The sequence below is a fragment of the Aquila chrysaetos genome, chromosome 10, assembly GCF_900496995.4.
Source record: "Aquila chrysaetos chrysaetos chromosome 10, bAquChr1.4, whole genome shotgun sequence".
NCBI lineage: Eukaryota > Metazoa > Chordata > Aves > Accipitriformes > Accipitridae > Aquila > Aquila chrysaetos.
Genome location: NC_044013.1, coordinates 35,617,217 through 35,635,987, shown reverse-complemented (window position 1 = coordinate 35,635,987; position 18,771 = coordinate 35,617,217). Strand labels below are relative to the sequence as shown.

The 18,771-nt window shown below is 39.9% G+C and overlaps 1 protein-coding gene across 11 annotated transcripts in view; it reads right to left on the bottom strand.

Moving 5' to 3' along the window:
- The window catches only part of CUX1 (cut like homeobox 1), a 284,036-nt gene that overhangs the window by 158,647 nt on the left and 106,618 nt on the right, over positions 1 to 18,771 (bottom strand). For all 11 annotated transcript variants that reach the window (XM_041126411.1, XM_030027002.1, XM_041126412.1 and 8 more), the window contains exon 3: positions 11,575 to 11,622. In XM_041126411.1, coding sequence (XP_040982345.1) covers positions 11,575 to 11,622 — 48 coding nt within the window. The remainder of the gene's footprint in view (positions 1 to 11,574; positions 11,623 to 18,771) is intronic.

Below are 18,771 nucleotides of genomic sequence, written 5' to 3'. Positions count from 1 at the left end.
AAAATTCATTTGCCCCTTTTACGAAAACCAAAGCATTTAAAATGGTTACATTTCTGTGAAATAACAGGATGGATTTGCTATGACAGCTTTTTTTCACATTTTAATAAAGGGCATTTGTACTTATAGTCTCCCTAAGTATTACAAAAGGTATGGTTTATTCACTCCTTACCAGTTATATAGTGATTGAAATATAAAACAGAATTGAAACACCACCTTCCAAGGAGATCAGAGACTTTTTGACAGAGGAACTTTCACCACCCCCCCCCACCCCCCCCAATTCAGAACCAGAATTCCAAACAGTCCCACAGGCAGAAAGATTATTTTATGTTTTAGTTGTTAAAAAAAAAATCAATCAATCTGTTCGGTTTAAAGTTCTATTAAAAATGAACACCACAACTATTTTATGTATTAAAATAAAATTTAGAAAAAGCACCATGACAACTTTAACTGGAATAAAAAAATAATTAAGTATGCCAACTTCCAGCTGCATAAGGAAATAAGGAAATATGGGATGAAAAAGACACCCAAAATAGCGAAATATAAATGAAGTCCAGAAACGGAGGAAACAGAGCACTGAAATGACATGGAAGTAAGTATTTGGAAGCTCACTGAAAATTTTCCAAATCAAAGTAAAATTGGTTCAGGAGCCAACAATGACGAGCTCCAATCAGCTCACATTAAAGCAGTTGAACTACATTATAAAACTCTTGCTGAACATTTTTATTTGACTCTAAAAACTTCAGGGACCCTGAAAGAAGTCAACTTATAATTACACTAGCGTAGTCTTGACATGAGCTTAGCTCCAAATCTTAATTTATCTAAACCAGGCCCCATTATGTCTTCTCTGACTAGAAAGAAACAACAGTGACCTCTGTATTCCCCACCACCCCCATAAACATATGTTCACTTTTAAGTTTTGGCATACTATTTGTCTTGATAATACCACTGGCGCTATACTGAGATAACAGAAATGAGACACTAGGAATCCTCCCTCCTTAGCACACTCTTCATCTTTAAAATATCACTGGAGCTATACAGAGGGAGCCGCTGCGAGACACCAGTTTGAGAGCAGCCCTCCCTTTATCCACCTTGTTTTTCCAGGTCAAGTGCTTTCAAGAGTTGTTGCTCAGACTACCAAGTTCACCCCAGAGGCTGAATGACACCCTTCCCCTCCGTAACCATCTCTCTCTAACTTGCCTGTGAAGACCTCCTTGGTCTGCTCCCATTCTCCACTGCCAGAAGGACAGCTGGTTGCCCGATGTTGCTGGCATGCTACTCCAGCAGCATAGACAGCCTATTTTAGAAATGTTTGGTCATAGTCTAATATCTACTACATGTGGCTAAAATCAAAATATTGTCAATGAAATCCGCGGTTTTATCTCCACATTTAGGTAAGCACCACCTATGTCAGGGAAGATGCTGAATGTAGTTTCATCTGAACATTGCCTCTTTCCATTTCAGCTACAACCAGTCAAGTTCAAAAAGATAAAAGCAAAGTCTGTGGCTTTATTTTGGAATCTTGTCACTCTTTATGCACTAAGAAATTTCAGCATTAATTAAAGTCTGATGTCTAGTGCCCCACAAATCGCCTAGATTCTGTATTCAGGTTCGCAGAAGCGGGATGCTCTTCTGTGCTGTATTGTACGTGGTATTGTCACATCGACTACAGTCAGACAGAAGGCTGCACAATTGTGTTTCTGAATTTAAAGACGAAACAGGAAGATAAAGCTCTTTGCAAGGAAGCTGGAACTGCCAGATGCCGGCGCATTCTGCATCAACACTTAAATTCTCTGAACTTACAGATATCAGCACATTAACACATTTGCAGACCACGAGATGAGCACATGGCCACGATGTGTTGCTCCTGACAGATCAGCTTGGATCATTCAGCATTGCTGTGTTTTTCTTTTGTTTTTAGACAACTCGGCATCCCAAAGACAACTCCTTAGTGAAGGGATCACATTGCTTTCTGTGTCTGTGTGGCATTACTGAAGTATTGGTGATTTACTTGCAGTACAATTAACTGCATATCCAGTGTCTCAAACACAAGCATTCACACAACTATGCTAAATATGAATTTTGTAGTCCTAACTCTCGTATTTATCCTCATTGTTCTTCAGTTGTCATTCTCACTCTCATTAGCCACCCTAACATGAAAGACATGTCTTTTACTGTCTTACCCAATCTGGAACCAACTTATCAAATAAAAATAAATTACTTAAAACAGAAGTTATTTTTCTGTTCTGATATTTAATAAATAGATGCCTTAATGAGACACCCATCCCCCTTCGTTTGCAAAGCTCCCTTACACATCTTTTGTCGTATTGTTTTGAATCACAAAGTTTTTCCATTTGTCTTCAATTACTTCGAGCTACCAAAATGCCATTAAGAATTGTAAGAAACATTAAACAAAGGGAAAAGCATGATAACAACTCATTAACGCACCATTATTTTAAGCCGTCCTATATTCTTGAATAGCTGCCTTGGAATCAAATGGCGGTTATAGCAAGCATTATTAATGCTATGCAATGGCATCAGTCTTTCTTTGAAGCCATTACAATAGAGCTTAGCTACTCTTTCATATAAAACAGTACATCAGTTGCTAAGGTGGAGCACCGCAACAGCTCTAGAAGACACTCTGTGTGCATGGATTAAGAAGCACGCAAGGTATGCGCACAGTTGGCTTGATTTCCCTTTCTTAATACCAACAGATATCTGTATTAATAAATTAATTAATAGAAGTATAACATTATAATTTTAGAAATTAATAAAAATATATAGTTCATCATCCCAGTTAATTTATGACAAAATAAAATTTTGTCAGCTGACAAAAGAAAAAGTAAAAATACTATTTTTTTATCTTTGCTGCAATTAAAAGATTTTCGAAGCAAAATTAAAAAGAAATTATTCCTGTGCAGCTGCTTAAAGCATATGGTGTGTATTTTAGCTATGCTATAAATTCTTTAACAAAAATAAGGACTTCACAGTGGATACAATACCAATCTGTTTAACAAAGCTGTTTGGGTGCAGTGCATAGGTATGCTACCAGCAAAGAGCTTGGGAAGAGCATGCCTGCCTCACCAACTTGATGATTTAACCTCAAGTTAAGAAGAGAGCTTTAAGGACTCAAATCCTTCAAGTTTTCAGTTCTGCCTCCCTCCACTGTGAAACAGCTGCAACCTTGAACCCTTGAAACCTTCTATTCCTTTCATGCCCAGATAAATCCTGATTTTCCCAGACAAAACGCTGTCATCCCCTGAGGAAAGCTCAGCTCCCTCATTTTCACAGGACAGCTTCTTGTTGCTTTTCCAATCCTTGATCTTCCTTACCAGTGAAACAGCCCAGCCCAACATGTGCCTCAAGATATTGACAGCAGAATGACAGCTTTGTTTAAATAGCTTTTACTATATGCCACCCTGCCTTCAGATCACTGCAACGGTGGGTCTGCTATCATTGCTGAACCTCTCCTGGATCCTTTGATAAACCTCCTCACACTTCTCTGCATTTCTGAGCAGCATTTCTCAGTTCCTGCTCTCACTTGACTCCTAATCCATCCGCCGGGCAGGCACCAAACGGCGCAGCCCTGCTCTCTCCTCCTGCCCCAGGCCACAGGCTCCCGCTTCTCTTGCATCAGGTCTAGCAATCGCACTGTTGTAGCATGATTCAGCTCACTGGCTTCACAAAAACCTAAGCAACGAAGGAAAGAAAGAATTTATTTTCCATCGTGCCGGCAAACTGAACTGACTCATCCTGTGCATTTGCTAGACTCAGCACGAGGGAGGAGGTGGGCACCCAGGGCTGGGGCAAGGACACGTGCCAGCGTCAGTCCTGCGCTGGCATGGATTGAGTATGGCATGAAACCAGAGCAACAAAATATGGATGGCAAAAGGAGGGTCAAAGTGCCAAATGATATGAAAATTCCCTTCCCTAACTATTCTATCAATCAGTCTTTATAGTATGAAAGTGTGCTAACTTTGTTAATATATATATCTTAGTTCACATTATACACTGTAATGTCATGAGGTAGTAGAATTTTACTGGAGACTTTGGTATTGCTCATGCTTAAGTAAAACAAACTAAAGGGCAGCCTGGTCCTGGAAATCAGGACTTTGCTTCGTCGAAGCTTAGAGCTGTCCATGAAGAATAAAGGATACCCTGGACAACCAAGATAATGCCAGCATCCTAGCCCCTCTAACACATTATTTAAACCCTCCCAGTGTTTTCTGGTGTTATAGATAAGTAACTCTAGCAAGACTGACTCCAGGGACATCTGGATCAATAGACAAGCAGCAAGAATGCTGCAGAAATATAATTGATTTGCAAAGTTTTACTCTGATTAGAAAAATCAGTAGCGTGGGTGCTAGTGATCAGCCAAATCATGTTGTACCTGAACATTTGAAGGGTGTAAGAGCTCTGTGTGAAACCACATTTAGGGTGCTCCAATTTGGCAGGGGCACCTCACGCACATGAATAATTATTTACCCTTGTAATTCTATACTTTGCATCATAGCCTCTCTCCTCAATTGGCACGGGCCAGTTGCGAATTTTCATAGTGCAAATAAGGTAAAACACATAGCAGGAAGTAAGAAAAAGATGACCTCCAAACGGGGGACGCATACTTCCCCCAAAATTGAAAGAACTTCTATTGAATTGAAAGAATTTCTAGAGAATAGATCACCAAATTATTCACTACACCACTAACCAGGGAGATGTCAGAGCCTGCCACTTTTGATCCTCGAGGTTCTGCAAGAGCACAAGGTGGGATGGGCAACATCTCCTGCCTCGGCCAGCCCAGCCACGCTTGGTGTAGCAAAGTGGGGCAGGGGAGGAAGGAGAGAAAGCGGTGCTCCTGCCAGGGCAGAGCAGCCTGTGCTATCTGACATCACCTCCAGCTTCCCAGCGGGAGAAGGAGCTACACAGTAAAGCGAGCGGGTGCTTTCACCTGCCCATCAGCCTCTCCGCCTGCCTCTGTGAACAGTGACCTAGAACCCACAATTGCTTTTCTCCCTTATGGATGATCCAAACTTTTGTTTATGTATTTTAAAAAATTAGGGCAGAGGAATCCTTGCAAGAATGAGCTCAAGGACTGCCTTTGTGCAAAATCCACCTGCACATAAATAACAAAATGTAACCTTTCGCTAATGTTTTATACTGAGCTTACCCTCTTGCTTCTCTATTACAACAAAGCAAGACCAGACACTGGCTTGTATAGAGCCTCATAGCAATTTTGTAATAAATACAGAGATAATTCTATATTTGGAGAAACAGGGACTGGATTGTAATGACACTCGGCAGAATACTGTGCCCAGCACAGCTCTCCCATCCCCATTCCTTCCAGCACACTTCAAGCTCTCTTTTTTTAAAAGGTTGAGAAGATACTCCTGACACTGCGAACTGAAACAGTGCTGCCTGTCTGAATTTTGCATAAATAGTTTCCCACCACTGTTATCATTTCACCCAAATGCGTGGCAGCGGCATAGCGGGCCTTAATATAGACAGCCCACCAGCTGCCAACAGATATTTCAGCACTTTGTCAATTATATAAAAATAAGAGGATTTGGGCTGATCCTCCCCAAAGTTACCCTAGTAGTAACTGCTATCTCAGTGCAACTTGCCTGCACACTGGATGGGATGGAGATGAACCTGCAAGAGCTTCAGAAAGGTGCACGGTGCCTGTTGCTTGCTTCTAGTGGTGTATGTTAGCTTTCGGACCTTGCCCGTTATCCCAATAGCTGAGGTTTGTCCCAGGAAGGTATCAATATGGGAAGGAGAAAGAGGTACATAGAGGAGAGGCTCTGACTGTATTTGAGAGTTTCTACGGTTCTGTCCATAAGTCTGGAGTTAAGCGTCTCTTCTCCCAGGGATGTTTTCGACCCTGCAGCCCACTGCCAGCAGCACACATCCTACATGCTCATCAGGCAGAGCGCATCTGCCTTCGAGATGCCGAAGTATATTTAAATCACCTTCCTCAGGAAAGATGTTGTTTAAACTGCAATCAAGCCAGCCAAAAATAAATAAATAATCATTTACACACTTGTGTAAACAAAGAAATGAAATGCTGCTGAGCTGCTGTTACCCCAAAAGCACGCTGTGCGCCTCTCTCCCTTCCCCGCTAGCATCGGGAAATAGAATCGAGACGAAGCACAAAACCGTCCCCGTGCTCCTGTTATACAAAGGAAATTACCCACCACCCACTCCCTGTGGAGTGGACATTAAAAGAAAACAATTACCCAACCAAAATATTAGATTTACTCCATTTTGTTACACAGAGTGGTTTAACGGGACTTTCATTGAAAAGCAGGAAAGCTCTGGGCCTAAATCAGCGCGACGTGAGCTCTGAATTTTGATGTATGCTGTTGACTTCCCCAACACAGAGCAATTTGTAATAGCTTTGCCACGCTGTTGTTTTCAAAGCTCCTGCTACATCACAAGCATTTATTTCTGACCACAAAATTACATTTATTCAACAGAAAGCAGCTCAGGGTCTTTAAGAGGTTAACTTCTGGAGTGCTTGGCTGCTCTCCAGCCTCTGTACTAGAATCAGTGCTAACGCAACAGCACACAACAGCACCCAGGCTAGCCGTGATTAATAGAGTGCTGAATACGCTGGTTTCCACATACACACACTTTTCATTCCCTTGCTTCCATAGATCATGGACTTATCCTCAAAATATCTGACTGAAATTGAATTTGGCTTCTCTCTCAACCGTTCATTTCCTATGTTATGCAAGGTTATATCCTTTTCTGCATGAGCAGAACCAAACCAGCTGCAGCTTTTGAGAAGAAAATGTGTTTTCAATTATGAAGCTGGCCTGAATATTGAACCACAGTTCTACTGCTACTCTAATTGAGCCATCATGGAGTGAACCTACAGGAAAGAAATTGTATTAATTAGGTTTGTAAATTTAACATAAGGAAATTAAAGGGGGTTAAAAAAAAAAAAGATGAGTATCAGCTCAGGAATACTCCTTCAAAACACAGAAGGAAACTAGGTCTGAATTTGTTTAGGCACACATTATTAGAGTACTCCTTCAAAGGCATGATTAGTAGTTCCAGCACACCAAACTGATTTTTTCAGCTTCTGTTGTCTGCATATGGAAAATTATTAAATTACTCTACTGACCAAATTAATAGTTTAAAGAGCATTTCAGCTAAGTGGGGAGCCAGAGTGGTCTCATCAGAATGGCAATACCCTTAAAAGTACTTGCTTTGCGAGAAGAATATGAGAAATGGTTTTCACAGAAATAAAGTCCAGCGCGTTGTTTTGGAGTATGTGCCTTAAAGGGTTCTCCAAATGAGGGATTACTGCATTACTGTTGGACAGTACTGTTATGCCACATGAAAAGAATGCTAATGACCTCAGGAAATCCTTTCCCAGCCTTAAAATATCTATTTGATGACTTCACAAATACGGATTCCAACATTAGATTTCCATACCACAACTTCAGTTCTGTAAATTAACATAGCCCAAGAACATAACTTTTTTTTTTTTTGAGATTTCATGTACAAATATCCATCCACTGATGTAAACATGGTAATGCACAATGACCTACTCAGTACACAGCTTCTTTAGATGGTTGCTTGAAGGAGTGCCTTGCCAACTTGCAAATGAGATATAATCATTTTACGATTGAATGATAAAGTTCTTTAGCCTTTTCTGATTTTGTCCTGTATTTAGCCCAGCATATGGTGAGAACCATTAATAAGTTGCATCCTGAGGTTAATGGTAAGCAAAAAAGGGGGGAAAAAAAAAACCACCAAAAAAAGGAGAAGAGATTTAAGAAAGAAACAACAGGAATTTTACACCTCTTAAATTAATGACTTCTAACTGTCTTGCTCCCAATAGCCTATTTACACCATCCAGACCTTAAATCTTCCAGGAAAGCTAGAAAAGTTACCCCAAAAGATCAAAAGAACAATACCATCAGCTCTGAGTCAGACAGAACGTTCTATTAAGTTAAAAAAAACCCCCTGTGTTCAAATTTCCATTAAAATCCTAAATAAGGAAAAAGTACTATAATAAAATTATCTTACAGTGATGAATTAATAGGGACTCACATTGAACTAGGAACAAATTTTAAAATTTGTAGTATGCTAAATTGCATTTTATAATGCTTTTACTTTAACTGTCAACATAAAAAATCCAGTTACTTAAAGCACTGAGATCTATACAAAAAAAGTTATTTCCCACTACTAATGGAAACTGCATATTTGATAAGTGGAACAGTTTTCATCTGAATGAATGAGATAAATATATCTATGGAATACAGAATGTTCTGGTCTGGGGGGGGGGGTGTATTTATAAATTCATATTATACAAAGGGAAAAGGCGGGGGGGGGGGGGGGGGGGGGGGGAGAAGTATCACCATGCATGCTCAAACTGAAAAGAAAAATTGGCTGAAGTGACCTGTGGATTTATTTTAAAAAGTCAACTAGCCGCAGGTTTACAAGCAGATGTCCCATAAAGCATGCTTGGGAGGATATTTAAATATGTGAGCTTAAGTTAACCTCTCTCCAAGTCACGTCAAGCTCACCGAGGGTACAGTTCAAGGACAGTTTAAGTCAACCTAAACTGGCACATTTGCACTCCTCCTGCCCTTGGCTTTGCTCTCCTGGCCTCTCCCCTGCCCCGCAGGCGCCTGCAGCGAGCTGCTTCAGTGAACCACCCTGGCAGAAAACTAAGCCAGCAAAAAAGGGGAAAAAAAGAAAACTTTGTGCTCACCGTGGGATCACACTAGCAAAAGTGCTGAGGCAAGGCAGGAGGTGGGGAGCTGAGTCCTTAGGTAGGCAGGAACACAGCAATATCCATATAAAGCTACTTAAATACCTTTACTCGTTAGGGAGCTATCTGTCCCATCTGATCTTCTGGCCCTCCCTAGTGCCCAGAGCCCTGTGGAACACAGTCATCCCACATGGGATTTGCAAAAGCCTGCTTCCCTTCCGAGATGGAATCGTAATTTATTATTACTTGGACATGCAAAAAACACCTACTTAGTTCTGTCATTAGAGATCAAGAAAAGGATGGGGCAATAGCAGTAGGGGTGGAGATAGGAGTCAGAGGCAAAAATGTGGTGGAGACTCTCCCGCATGGTAACCGGAGAAGCTGCATCATGCAAGAACCTTTTTTCCTAGCTTCCGCATGAGCAACCGATGAGAAGGCGGCGGTGCTCTGAAGTTCAGTAATACCATCCACAATGCCTGCAGAGGTGTGAACCAGAGCACTCCTACAGCATGCCCTACCTGCTGCTCGAGGGCACTCGCTCTCCAGCAGAAGAGACAGTAGAAAACATCTATTTTCACTGCTTCTCTGCTTACCTCTGTTTTATTTACTTACTCCTGTTGTTTTTTTAAAAAAACCAAAATCCTAGTCTGGGGATGAAAACTGAAGTCTGTGTAGCAGAAGCAGGGAACCTCTTATGAGCTGATCACTCTCTATTCCTCCTTCCTCCTCCCTGCTCACATCCCAAAGTACATGTACTGTGTGACCAAAAGGTCCCTCTGCCACCTCCTCCCAGGACATTAAATATCACCTAACAGGTAACACTCATGCTACTGCAAAACAATCCCACAGTTTGTGGGATGGGTGTCCGGCTCTCAGCAATACTGCTTGCTGAGCCATCTTGGGGGAGAGTAAGTCGAGGCATCTCCAGTGGATTTGAAATGGAGAAAAGCTTATGTGCTTAACACAATTTGTTCTTGAGATACCTGGAGCATTCATCTCATGATCTTTTAGAAAGTCAGCCTTAACAATAAACAGAGACCAAATCTATGTACCGAACAATAAAATATAACTCAACAGAACAGGCTAATGTTCTCGGTATTTTGATTTGTCTCCAAAACAAGATACAGTAATTACATCTATAATCAAATATCACAATTCATAGTTTAATGTTCTGCATTTATGTAGTCAATCATGATTAGTTCAGGTTTTTTAGGTTTCTAAACCCCTGTCTAGATTAAGGAGACTGGAATCACCGGCTCACAGATTCAGCAGCACAATCTTGTAATGTATTCGTGCTTCATTTATCTAAGAGCAGATTTCTACCAACAAATTTTACTCTTGTAATTTGTGAGGTTGAATTTATACCAACATTAACTTCACTTTTACATTAGCGAAGCAAAACTACAGAAGAGGAGTGTGTATGAGCCATACCAAGGTTAACAGTGAGCTGTCTCCAACAGGCAAGGTCTAATCAGAGAATCTTCCTTCACTGTAGCCAAATTTGGATTTATGATTCTTACTTCATCCTCAGACAAACCCTTCATTAAAGAACAGTGCTGAAAGCACACATACACTTTTCAGTCAGTGCACTGCAAGCTTGAAACTAAAGTGAAAAGGTTTTAAGAACACTGCAATCCACTCAGAGCAATTTTGAAGTGTAAATTTCCATTGGCAAACGGACGCACACAAGTCATTCTTTGTTCTCACAAATTACTATTAGATATATCAAGGACAAAGTTGTTCTGTTTATTTATTTATTTCTAGCAATACTTGGGAAATTGGGTTGTAAAATAAAAAATATCATACTGCTTTTAAGATGAGCAATTATTGCCTATTTGGGATACATATTTAGCAGGATGTGCAAGTAATCAGACATGCAGCCCTCATTACAGATAACGGGAGTTGTGCACTTAATTCCCTATGCAGACTTCTGAACACACGCTCCTCAATTTCTCTGTGCTCTGATGGGAACTGCAACAATATAAAATCAGCCAACGACTTATAGACCAAGGAAGTAAAAAGTGTTGCTGTTTTAATGCAGCTAACTTTAAGAGCAGAGCTCTACAATGTGTAACACTGTGTGAGCTAAAACCTGTATCTACCACCCCACGCAGGCACTAATCTTCATAACGAGAAATATAATTTGCAAACTTCATACACGACATTTTCTTAGAGGCAGTACAACAGCTCCCATCTGGCCTAAGCACTCACGTGAAGTGAGCGCTTCAGTGCTGTCCACAGCTAAAATGTAAAATTCTGTAATTGGCCCAGCTGCCTTTTCCTATAGAAATTCTTCAAAATTACAACAGTTGGCTTTTAAACTTGTGATCACTCTAATCATGTGTTTCTTAGTGGAGTGGTGTGAAGAGAAATCAAAGTAAGAGCCAGCACCAGAGCTGCTAATGCTTTCTCTTGGCTTTCCAGCAAACACCTGCCAACTTAAGGTTTTCCATCAAGCCCTCTAGAATACATTGTTTTACAGCTGAAAAGGTTTACAGTGAAAACTATTTGTAGTATCTTCATATTTTTGTATATGTACATTACATTGCATTCATTAAGCGTTAAAACCATCAAGTCACTGAAGCATAGCGAGTTAGCATGTGCCACCTGAGTCACTGCAACGGTAAGCTTATGCTCAGGTATGCTGAATGCAAAGTGATTTGACTAGTTTAGCTTGTCCAGCACAAATCCAGTGTATCACACACATATCCTGCACACAGCAAAATGCAGAAGGGCTGAACCCCTGCAATGCTCTCTGATCAAGGGCTCTGTACCCACCCGGCCACGCTGAAACACTGCCAGCACTCATGTGAAGCAATATCTAAAGCACCATGAGAAGCATAAGCTCTTACCTCTCCCTGGAAACTCTTCAGTAATGGAGCTACCTGTTTGCGCAGGTCCTAGAAGACATAAGCAAGATATTTCATCAGAAAAATCTGAAAGGACAAGTCATTGTCAAGTTTTTCCTAACACTATTTGCAGTTCTGAAATACTACTTAAATTCTGATCGCATTTTATGGGAGCTTTGATTAAAAGTAAAGTATACCTAGAATTCATTGTGGACAAGTCTGCATTTCCAGTTTGACATATACCTGTATCTGTTGCAAACAGTATTAATTAACAAAACTGTAGTGATGTTGGGTAAGCACTCAACGCCTTCAAGCTCATAATTCAGCTGAAACACTAATGCGATTAGAAGTAAATGCCTCTATCTACCTAAACAGCAGCTACACCTCTGAACTTACGCCAAAGAAATTTCCACAAATGGATGCTAGGCTTAAAGGAAGATGACTTGGGACCATCATTTCAACTAAGAGTGTTGCCATTTTGTAAAAGGTCTATTTTATTATTTTCTCAAGAGTGCTCTGACTTTACCCATCAGAGAACTGGAGACAGCCACACTGAAGAAGACAGTATTATTTGTTGGGTTTTATATAACTCAAAATTTCTTCTTCCGAATTACAACACACTTAGTGCTACAAAATTCATTAAAATACTGCCCATGGAATCACTCTAAAAGTTTATAGCATATTTTTACTTAGCAACCAAGATAATTTAGGACAACAAAGGTCTATCTACCTTGCATAAAATTCTCAGTGGCTCAGCTAATTTGGGTCTAATTCACTTACAGATTCTCAGAATTCTCATTATGTGAATGCCTGAAGAATAAAATCCTGTAACTTTGCAGAGGACACTGTATTATTCATGGACAGCCTAGAAGCTGGACTCCTATTTTTACTGTGGTATTCCACCGACAAGGCACAAGCAGCTACTTGACAGTACACTTGCAGATAGAAATAAATCTGTAAGAGGTATAAAACAATAACGTGATGCTGCATCATTTAGGAGGGCAGCACTGATGTGGGTTACCCAGGAAGAAGGTGGATTTCCCATCCTTGGAGATTTCCACGGCACAGCTGACCAGACCTAGTTTGGGTGCTAAAGACCATTTTTAGGGCCAGGTGAGATCTAGTCAGCCTCTGGACATCCCCTCCAACCAAGAGTCCTATGATGCTCTGAGAATACTGCTCACAACTGGGACAGTCACAAACTGCTTAAGTAACCATGAAATCTTCCTAGCTTCACACAGGCTACAGTCCCTTAGCTACCCTGAACCTCATGCAAGAGGTCATAAAGAGGTCTTTGAAGTATTTTCTCTACATAAAAAGGGTCCATTGAAGCCCTGGGCCTTTCGGAAAAGAAGGTGACCTTAAAAAGTTGGGAAATTCTCTTTTCCAATGCATTTACTTTTACATCTAGAGTCATGCAACATATTGGACATTAAACCACTCACCAAAACACCCTCAGCCCTGGATTTAATCTGATTTTCCTGAAGGAAAAGTAGGCTTTTGAGAGAAGTGATTTTTGTCATTTAAATGACAAGTCATGCAGAGAGTTGGAGTATCAGGAGTTCTCCCACTCCCTGAGAAATAGCTTAGGGGGCCAAACGCAAATGAAGCTATCAAAGACAAATGATCAGCCAAATTTCACTTCTTACACGGTTATTGCACTAACATCCAGCTAATCCCTATCAAGTTAAGGATAACTTTGCAGCTTTATAAGCTCCCTCTTCAGCACCAAACCAAACAATGCTTCTTTTATTAGACCAAGTCAAGTCACCTAATTGTTTCCTGATATTTTCTGCTGTCTGTTTTAGGACAGAAACAGGTTAGATACTGTCCTTGTGTATCACGAACATCTACAAATTACCTCTAACAAAGCAAACTGGCAGGTTGAGCAGCTTTTCCCCACTTCCTGACTACTCCAGGAGACCAGAGGGCTGTGCATGTTTTTTGACATGTTTTCTTTGTAACCTGATGATGATACTGAAGAGACTAACAATAACCATCAATGGCAAAATAAATGTCCACATTCAGGGCCAAAATCTGGCATGGTAGGTTTTAATGCACAGTGAAATTACAAACAGAGACATTAGATTTACAGTCAGAATACTGGCACACTTTATAAAACCAGGAAAAGTTATACCATCCAAGCAAAGCAACATTTCTTGAAATAAAAATCTCAGCTGGTAGGAAATCATCAGTAGCCCCTGCTATTGCCTCTGAATTTACTGACTAGTTTGGCACCAGCCAGCAAACTGATGTCAAAACTGAAAGCAGAAATACAGGAGATCTAATTCCAGGCCAGCCCCAAGTCTCTTGCTTGCACAGCTCTCAAGAGCAGGGCATTATTCCCACTGCCTAAGCACACGGCATAAGAATCAGAAATCACCCTAGGTACATCAGCAGATGACAAAGCACCGCAATGGCATTCAGTAAAATAAAGCACGGCCAGCTCAGGAGGCAGGAGAACGTAAGCCCTGCTCCTCTCTGTGTGCATGGTGAGCTCTAACCAAGAAGCTGCTATTGAATTGCATCGTCTGACACGTACTAACTTTTGAAAGACAGGATTTGCAGCACTTTTTATTTCATGATATAAACTTATGTCAGGACTTTGCCTTCATATTCATCTTTAATGAGAGATGGTGGTGGTGGTTGTTCATAGCAGAGAGAAGAGGGAGAGAAGCAGGGGGAAAAAAGGAATAGAAGGGGCACCCCAAAGCCAAGAAAACAGTTGGTCAAGCTGTCAAAAAGGGAGAAAAGCTTTCAAATACAAAATCTGATTCCCACACATCCTTCATTTAGCAAATTCAGGATGCTAAACACTCATCCCAGCAATCAAAACGTTACCAAGCAAAATTCGTGCCATAATGGGAAAACGTGCTGTGCTTGATTTAGACAGCAGCTTTTGTTGTTGGTAAAACTGTTTTTAAAACATTTCATGATAGAGGAGAATGCAACTCAAAATGATTCAGTCCCACTGGCAAGCAATCGGTCATACCACAGTAATCAATCTGGGGCAATCCTGGGACACGCTGGTCATTAGAGCATACAGTTTAACAGGGTAAAATGCTCTGACAACTTGAAATCTTAGCAATAACTTGAAATCTGTTGCAGCTGAATGACAAGAGTCAGAGCATCCCACTTCCATTATCTTCACAGAGAAAACAGTCTAAGAAAAGTAACTGCAAGGAATTTGCTCCAGTATTTTAAATGCAGTCAAATACGCCATGCAGGTAAGTGGCACACACCATAACAAAAAGCATAAACACCTTCCTCACACCATTTTTTGTTTCCTCCCCACCTTGGAAAGAGTTTATAGGCTACTTTTACAATTCCATCCTTGGCTAAACAGCATCAAAACTTTAGACAGCTCACAACAAAAGGGAAGTAAAAATAAACAGACAGAAGTCAGGAATACATATGCCTCGAGTCACCAGCTAAAACTCTGCTGGTGAGATTTATTTTTGGCACTTTGGAAAAATTCCTCATCAGACTTCATCTCAAAATATTACACTAACACCAAATAGCATTTTACCTTCTTTGCACTGAACTGAACAGAAAGGACGTTCAGTTCAGGCCCGGGGGAATCTGTAATGTTGGTTAGCAAGGACACCATATGATTTATTATCTGTTTAAAGTGTAGTGGCCTTTACTGCCTGGGCTGTGATCAAAACAGGAAAAGCAACCAACTCCAGCACTCGCATACAGCTAGCAAATCATTGCGATCAAGCAGAACAGCTAAAAAGGGTACATGCAACCGAACATTAAAACAAATTATAATTTATCAACACAAATGCATTGAAATATTCGAGTACTCCTATACAATCACATTATTAGCTTATTTTTCCATGCCATCTAAACGTGCGTGTTCTCTCTCTCTCTCTGGATGATTTATCAGGGTAGAGCAGTTTTCTGAAAAAGGCTCTATCACAGTCAAACTCAATATCTGAAGTAGAGACTATGAATTAGGATGCTGTATCATTATCTGAATCAAATCTGATAGCTGAAAGCTAATATAGCATTTTCTCTTTACAAGAATATAAACAATGAGTTTATGTTTTGATCAAGTAGCTACACAATGAAATCTGAATCCAAATAATTTTTAACTCCCTTTCCATTCTCATTAAAAATAACTCTATGGAAAATAAACTGAGAATAAATCTATGGTAAAAACCTGGGCAACAAATGCATCTTTCTGACAACTAAACTACATTATTTATCTATCGCTATCTTAATACACTGTGTACAGTACAAAGGACGTATCAATGGTCAGGCTACCAAAACTGTATTTGTAATTTACTTGAGGTCTGAAGCTACACAAGCACCTTCTGATCTCCTCACAGACTGCTCCATCTCATTTACCTCCAAAATGCTTATCTTTAAATGTCACAAGAGCCCTATGACCCTGGTTTGATAAAGTGGTCCAGCAAAGCTAAGCTTGACCTATACACACCTTTATCATCTACAGAAGTAGTATGCTCTTGTAAAAAACAAAACAAAACAAAACATAACAAAAAAACCCCCAAACACCGAAAAAAACAACCAAACAAAAAAACCCCACAACAACAAACTGGGCAAATGTTCTATCGTATGCCTCCCGTGCCACATTTCCTGTGATTTGTTCTATATATCATCTACTCAAGACACGCACTGGCTGGTGAGTGTCACTATGTCTGGCAGAGAAATCATAATGAGAAGCAGCCCACTTGTATCAGCATCGGTGACATCATTAGTTCAGCTGTCACAACCTATTTTTGAGCTGCCTTATCACCAGTAAGATGCTATGGCTTTCCTGCCTTCTTACCCTTTCGCATTTCCTCCCTTGTTAGCCCACACTTAATAAGGAACTAACAAGTGGCCCTGCGCTCAAAACTGGCGGGGCTGAACATCCAGACACTTTCTTATAAGAACTTAAAAAAAGGAGGAAAAAAAAAAAAAAAAAAAAAAAAAAAAAAAAAAAAAAAAAAAAAAAAAAACCAACCCAGAACAAAATCCAATACATATTGACTGTGCAGGAAGATATTTGTCAGTTCAATCATCATATAAAGAAGAAACAGCACAGCCTCAAGAGGAACTCTCATGTCAAAAACTGGCAGCCAGGTTGGTTTAAGCCCCTCTTTCAAGAGGCAGTGTGCTGGTATGATGGATATTTGTTTCTTGCAATTGGGAGGGTTTATCTGTGTACCCTCACAGGCAGGGCTCCATTCACTTTGTCCACACAGCTATTATCTCTTTAATGTTGTTGAGTTTCTCTTTCATATAAATATAGCTGAAAGGGGGAGAGGTAAAAAGCAGCCAACCATGAAGGATTTGGGAAGAACGCTATCATCAGCTTCTGAGGTGTGTTTGATTATTATGTACTTCAAGGACACAACTTGTCACTGTGAAACACAGAAATCAGCAAGTTAACTATAATTAGTAGTAAACAGTTCTGCTGGTTAATTAGAGAGAGCCAGCAAGCATCTATGCTTCACTCTGCTGTGGGTAAACTGGTGAACAAGTTGGGATCACTGAATCAGATGCTCACCCACCAATACGAAAGTTTAAAATATTATTTCTTTGCACCCACAATTATGAAAAAATCCAGAATATGCCATTTTTCCACCAGAGATCCATGGCACATGTGACTGGAGGAGTACTAAGAGAAACACTTAAGTCTTTATGTTCAATTCGTTCCAGCAAGCTCTGCTTTGCTTTGCTCTAAAAGATATGAAACTGAAATCCCAGATAGTTGTCCAAACAGGTATTATACAGTAGCTTAGATGACTTACTTAATTCCTAAAATATAAGGCAAATTAAATCATATGAGCAAACAATTTATTGCTCAATTTACACTACGATTTAATGAGATATAAAACCTCTTATTACTTAAGGTTGCTATTTACTTGAAATCTGATCATTAAAGAATGAATCATGATGTTATCAATTTTCTGTGATATTCTTAGTTATTTTAATACACTAACATGCCAGTATTTTCTCTGTACAAAAAAAATCTTTTTAAGTTACATTTATAGATATGTTTCAACCTAGCACAATGATAAATAAAAAATCTTGATTTACAGTAGCAAAATGTACACCACGGTACTTTCTGAAATATTTTAGCTCACAAATCTTGTGCAAATTCCATTAGCTTTAATTATTTATTAGCAGTAGATTTAGATTACTGTTCTTGACCTATTTTTCAGTGTACGGACCCACCCACCAAGAAGTGAAAAAATATTCCATTTGTGAAAGGCTGATTTAGTGAGAGCAGACTTTAGCTTAAAGTAGAATATTAAGCAAAACCACACGCATTGTAATTCAGGGGGAGAAGCTTGCACTTCAGAAAGGTTATGAAGCAGGGCATAACCAGCCTACAGAATAAACACTAAGAGAGATTCCTTAAAAAGAGACGGATTTTTTGCTGTTTAACCACCTCAGACCATTTTGCAAAATAGCAGCCGCATGACAATCCCAGAAGGAGGTGAGCCTTGACAGCAGACATACAGAGAAATTTCAAGGCTTTCTTTGAGGACATACCCTTGTTTCTACCAAACTCTGTAGACCACATGGGTCCTAATAAACCATGGGGAAATGGGTCTAGAGCGAGCAAGCATTTTGGGGCTGGTCCTGTGGTCCCTTTCACTGGCGAGAAGCAAACCGTGCTCTTCCCAAGCACCAGAAAAATGGAGCATCTGTGAAGGTGTCTACTTGCCACGTTGCCTTGGGTCCGGGACTGGAACTTCACTTTCAATGGAACTACTCACTTGCGCGAGTCTTAATGGAATCCTCTTATAGCTTCTTCCAAGTTAAAATAAACAAAAAGCTAACAAGTTTACTCTGTGCCTATGCAGCAACGTATAAACAGACTGGTTACCTTCAAACTGTTTAAAAAATCAACTGTGCAAAAGAAGAACTCTTGCACCCATATATATGTATGTATGTGTGTATATATATACACACACATACACTATATATAACAGAAAAAGAATTTTTTTAACAAACTTTACAAATTAATTTAGTGAACTATGCTTTTTAGAATCTTGTTAAAACCTTGCTGTCATTTATAAAACAGCAAGTTAACATTGGCTAGAAAAGATATTGAACAGAAACAATTCAGAACTTAAAAACTAGAGTTGCTAGGAAACTAAAAAATTAATTCAAACAAAAATGATTCAGGTAGCAAGCACTTTGGAAGGAGATAATTCTAATGAAACGAAATCCTGG